This window comes from Coregonus clupeaformis, chromosome 18 (genome assembly GCF_020615455.1).
Source record: "Coregonus clupeaformis isolate EN_2021a chromosome 18, ASM2061545v1, whole genome shotgun sequence".
Lineage (NCBI taxonomy): Eukaryota > Metazoa > Chordata > Actinopteri > Salmoniformes > Salmonidae > Coregonus > Coregonus clupeaformis.
In genome coordinates, this window is record NC_059209.1 from 33,911,574 (window position 1) to 33,916,573 (window position 5,000).

The 5,000-nt window shown below is 47.0% G+C and overlaps 1 protein-coding gene across 4 annotated transcripts in view; it reads left to right on the forward strand.

Annotated features, from left to right (window-relative positions):
* Window positions 1-5,000, forward strand: part of LOC121530716 (tight junction protein ZO-2) — a 154,994-nt gene that overhangs the window by 117,682 nt on the left and 32,312 nt on the right. For all 4 annotated transcript variants that reach the window (XM_041835895.2, XM_045226850.1, XM_041835897.2 and 1 more), the window contains exons 9-11: window positions 1-148; window positions 389-452; window positions 4,715-4,865. The exon at window positions 1-148 is cut by the window's left edge and continues 1 nt beyond it. In XM_041835895.2, coding sequence (XP_041691829.2) covers window positions 1-148; window positions 389-452; window positions 4,715-4,865 — 363 coding nt within the window. The remainder of the gene's footprint in view (window positions 149-388; window positions 453-4,714; window positions 4,866-5,000) is intronic.

Consider the following 5,000-nt stretch of genomic DNA (forward strand, 5'->3'; position numbering starts at 1 on the left):
CCTCTAACCAGCCTGGAAGACTCTCCCAGGGTAGCCAAGATGTCTGCCATGGCCTCACCTTTCAGGGTTCCCCCCCCACAGGACCCCCCCGCCCCGGGCCCTGCCAACCTGGACTCAGAGGGGCCGCCACGCCTCCACGAGCCACCAGGTACCCACAATGCATATTTTACCCACAATGCAATGCATCAAGAACATGTGGCCTCAAATTCTACCTTGACCCTGTTTAAATATAATGTAATAACATTAGTACCCAGGTTTTAGACTACAGCTTTTCAACCAGACATTGTCTAGCCTTTCATTGAATGAGTATGTAGTCAATCAGTCCGTGTGGTCATTGATGAGTATTTGTTTAGATGTGTTTAATGCGTTTGTGTTTGTTGTTTTACAGCGTCAGCAAAGACCACTCCTAAGATCCTGCTACGCCCCAGCCCAGAGGATGAAGAGCTCTATGGGTGAGTAGATCACAGCCCAGAGTTCTACTGCCTCATAAGAAACCCTGACCTGACTGTTTAGTGAAGGTTACACATGTCAGAGGAAGAGGGGCAGGAGACAGAAGGGAGTGCTGGTAGGTGAAACCAAGCCATGAGGTCAAAGGAATTGTCCGTAGAGCTCCGAGACAGGATTGTGACGAGGCACAGATCTGGGGAAGGGTGGGGGCCTCCCGAGTGGTGCAGTGGTCTAAGGCAGCCGGCCGCGACCGGGAGAACCATGGGGCGGCGCACAATTGGCCCAGCGTCGTCCAGGTTAGGGGAGGGTTTGGCCGGCAGGGATGTTCTTGTTCCATCGTGCACTAGCGACTCCTGTGGCGGGCCGGGCGCAGTGCACGCTGACGCGGTCGCCAGGTGTACGGGGTTTCCTCCGACACATTGGTGCTGGCTTCCGGGTTAAGTGGGCATTGTGTCAGGAAGCTTGCGGCTCGGCTGTGTTGTGTTTCGGAGGACGCACGGCTCTCGGCCTTCGCCTCTCTCAAATCAAATCAAATTGTATTTGTCACATACACGTGTTTAGCAGATGTTATAGCGGGTGTAGCGAAATGCTTGTGCTTCTAGCTCCGACAGTGCAGTAATATCTAACAATAATAATATGCCATTTAGCAGAAACTTTTATCCAAAGTGACTTACAGTCATGTGCGCATACATTTTTACATATGGGTGGTCCCGGGGATCGAACCCACTACCCTGGCGTTACAAGCGCCATGCTCTACCAATTGAGCTATAGAGGACCATAGAATGCAATTACACAACATATACCCAATACACACAAAAAAGTAAGGAATGGGATTTAAGAACATATACATACAGTGGGGAGAACAAGTATTTGATACACTGCCGATTTTGCAGGTTTTCCTACTTACAAAGCATGTAGAGGTCTGTAATTTGTATCATAGGTACACATCCAGAAAATCACATTGTATGATTTTTAAGTAATTAATTTGCATTTTATTGCATGACATAAGTATTTGATCACCTACCAACCAGTAAGAATTCCGGCTCTCACAGACCTGTTAGTTTTTCTTTAAGAAGCCCTCCTGTTCTCCACTCATTACCTGTATTAACTGCACCTGTTTGAACTCGTTACCTGTATAAAAGACACCTGTCCACACACTCAATCAAACAGACTCCAACCTCTCCACATTGGCCAAGACCAGAGAGCTGTGTAAGGACATCAGGGATACATTTGTAGACCTGCACAAGGCTGGGATGGGCTACAGGACAATAGGCAAGCAGCTTGGTGAGAAGGCAACAACTGTTGGCGCAATTATTAGAAAATGGAAGAAGTTCAAGATGACGGTCAATCAACCTCGGTCTGGGGCTCCATGCAAGAACTCACCACGTGGGGCATCAATGATCATGAGGAAGGTGAGGGATAAGCCCAGAACTACACGGCAGGACCTGGTCAATGACCTGAAGAGAGTTGGGACCACAGTCTCAAAGAAAACCATTAGTAACACACTATGCCGTCATGGATTAAAATCCTGCAGTGCATGCAAGGTCCCTATGCTCAAGCCAGCGCATGTCCAGGCCCGTCTGAAGTTTGCCAATGACCATCTGGATGATCCAGAGGAGGAATGGGAGAAGGTCATGTGGTCTGAGACAAAAATATAGCTTTTTGGTCTAAACTCCACTCGCCGTGTTTGGAGGAAGAAGAAGGATGAGTACAACCCCAAGAACACCATCCCAACCGTGAAGCATGGAGGTGGAAACATCATTCTTTGGGGATGCTTTTCTGCAAAGGGGACAGGACGACTGCACCGTATTGAGGGGAGGATGGATGGGGCCATGTATTGCAAGATCTTGGCCAACAACCTCCTTCCCTCAGTAAGAGCATTGAAGATGGGTCGTGGCTGGGTCTTCCAGCATGACAATGACCCGAAACACACAGCCAGGGCAACTAAGGAGTGACTCCGTAAGAAGCATCTCAAGGTCCTGGAGTGTCCTAGCCAGTCTCCACACCTGAACCCAATAGAAAATCTTTGGAGGGAGCTGAAAGTCCGTATTGCCCAGCGACAGCCCCGAAACCTGAAGGATCTGGAGAAGGTCTGTATGTAGTAGTGAGCCAAAATCCCTGCTGCAGTGTGTGCAAACCTGGTCAAGACCTACAGGAAACATATGATCTCTGTAATTGCAAACAAAGGTTTCTGTACCAAATATTAAGTTCTGCTTTTCTGATGTATCAAATACTTATGTCATGCAATAAAATGCAAATTAATTACTTAAAAATCATACAATGTGATTTTCTGGATTTTTGTTTTAGATTCAGTCTCTCACAGTTGAAGTGTACCTATGATAAAAATTACAGACCTCTACATGCTTTGTAAGTAGGAAAACCTGCAAAATCGGCAGTGTATCAAATACTTGTTCTCCCCACTGTATATGGACAAGCAATGACAGAGCGACATGGACTAAGATACAGAAGAATATTATAGAATAGAATGCAGTATATACATTTGAGATGAGTAGTGCAAGATATGTAAACATTATTAAACTGACTAGTGTTCCATTTCTTAAAGTGGCCAGTGATTTCAATTGGCAGCAGCAGCCTCTAATGTGCTAGTGATGGCTATTTAACAGTCTGATGGCCTTGAGATAGAAGCTGTTTTTCATTCTCTCGGTCCCAGCTTTGATGCACCTGTACTGACCTCGCCTTCTGGATGATAGTGAGGTGAACAGGCAGTGGCTCGGGTGGTTGATGTCCTTGATGTTCTTTTTGGCCTTCCTGTGACATCGGGTGCTGTATGTGTCTTGGAGGGCGGGTAGTTTGCCCCCGGTAATGCGTTCGGCAGACCGCACCACCCTCTGGAGAGCCCTGCGGTTGTGGGCGGTGCAGTTGCCGTACCAGGCGGTGATACAGCCCGACAGGATGCTCTCAATTGTGCACCTGTAAAAGTTTATGAAGGTTTTAGGTGATAAGCCACATTTCTTCAGCCTCCTGAGGTTGAACAGGCTCTGTTGCGCCTTCTTCACCACACTGTCTGCGTGGGTGGACCATTTCACTTTGTCAGTGATGTGTACGCCAAGGAACTTGAAGCTTTCCACCTTCTCCACTGCGGTCCCATCGATGTGGATAGGGGGGTGCACCCTCTGCTGATCCTGAAGTCCACGATCATCTCCTTTGTTTTGTTGATGTTGAGTGAGAGGTTATTTTCCTGGCACCAAGGATGGCTTGCTCATTCAAGTTTTTTAGCATGCGTCTATGACAAATCAGGACAGGTCGTTTAACTGAGTAGCCATTACGAACACAGGCTGTAAAACAGTGAACACTAAGGTAATTACAGAAAATACCAGACTGATACCTATCAGGATTATTTGGAGAGTAGCTTTTTCTAGGTGTTTGGAGTGATACCTTGTGGGATTGGTAATCATCTGAGAAAGATCTATGGAGTCCCATTGCTGTAGGACTTGGTCAGGTGGTTTAAGCATGTCCCAGTTTAGGTCACATAGCAGGACAAATTCAGACTTAGTGAAAGGGGCCAGGAGAGACTTTAGGGCAGGGAGGGTACAGGCTGGTGCTGATGGTGGACGATAACACTCAGCAACAGTCAACAAAGAGCTATTTGAAAGCTTAATGCTTACATCCAGCAAATCAAATTCTTTGGGGACAGACTTGGTGGAGACAACAGAGCACTGAAGGCGGTAAAGATTGCCACTCCACCACCTTTGGAAGATCTGTCTTGACGAAAAAGGTCATAACCAAAAAGGTTAACATCAGTGTTCAAAACACTCTTTCTTAACCACGTCTCAGTAATGACCAACACATCTGGATTGGAGCTGTGAATCCACACTTTCAATTGATACATTTTAGGTAATAAGCTTCTAGTGATAACGTACAGAAAACCCAGGCTTTTACGAGAGCAGAAATCATTGAAGCAGAAATTAGAGCACAAGTCAGAATTGGGGCTAGCAACAGTAGATGGGCCAGGGTGTACATGCACATTTCCAGATATCATCTGCAGTAATACAATCAGGGCAGGGCAGGGGACAGGGAGCGCTCTGCAGTGTTGATTTATTATGACATTTGAATGTGCATCAGATGGTAACAAGATCATATCTTCTCTCTCCTCTCCTCTTTTCTTCTCTCCTCTCCTCTCCTCCTCTCTCCTCCTCATTCATGATGCGTCCGTTGCTCCATGTTGTGGTGTGTGTGTGTTTATGTGTGCATCTCACCAGTTGAGTTGATCCTGCTGTAACCACTTGTAATCTTGCCATCCATTCAGGGCTAACACTGTGATGGTGAGTTTCCAGAAGGGGGACAGTGTGGGTCTGAGGCTGGCGGGGGGCAACGATGTGGGCATCTTCATCGCTGGCATCCAGGACGGCAGTCCTGCCGAGGAGGAGGGGCTACGCACCGGAGACCAGATCATGAAGGTAACCACCTTTGACCTTTGGCACCGTGAACAGACTGAATTCAATACAAAACCTGTACACCAAAAGCAAATGCATCTGTAAAGTGAACACATTCTGAAAGATCTATTGTGTTGATCACTAGAGACGCATGTTGTG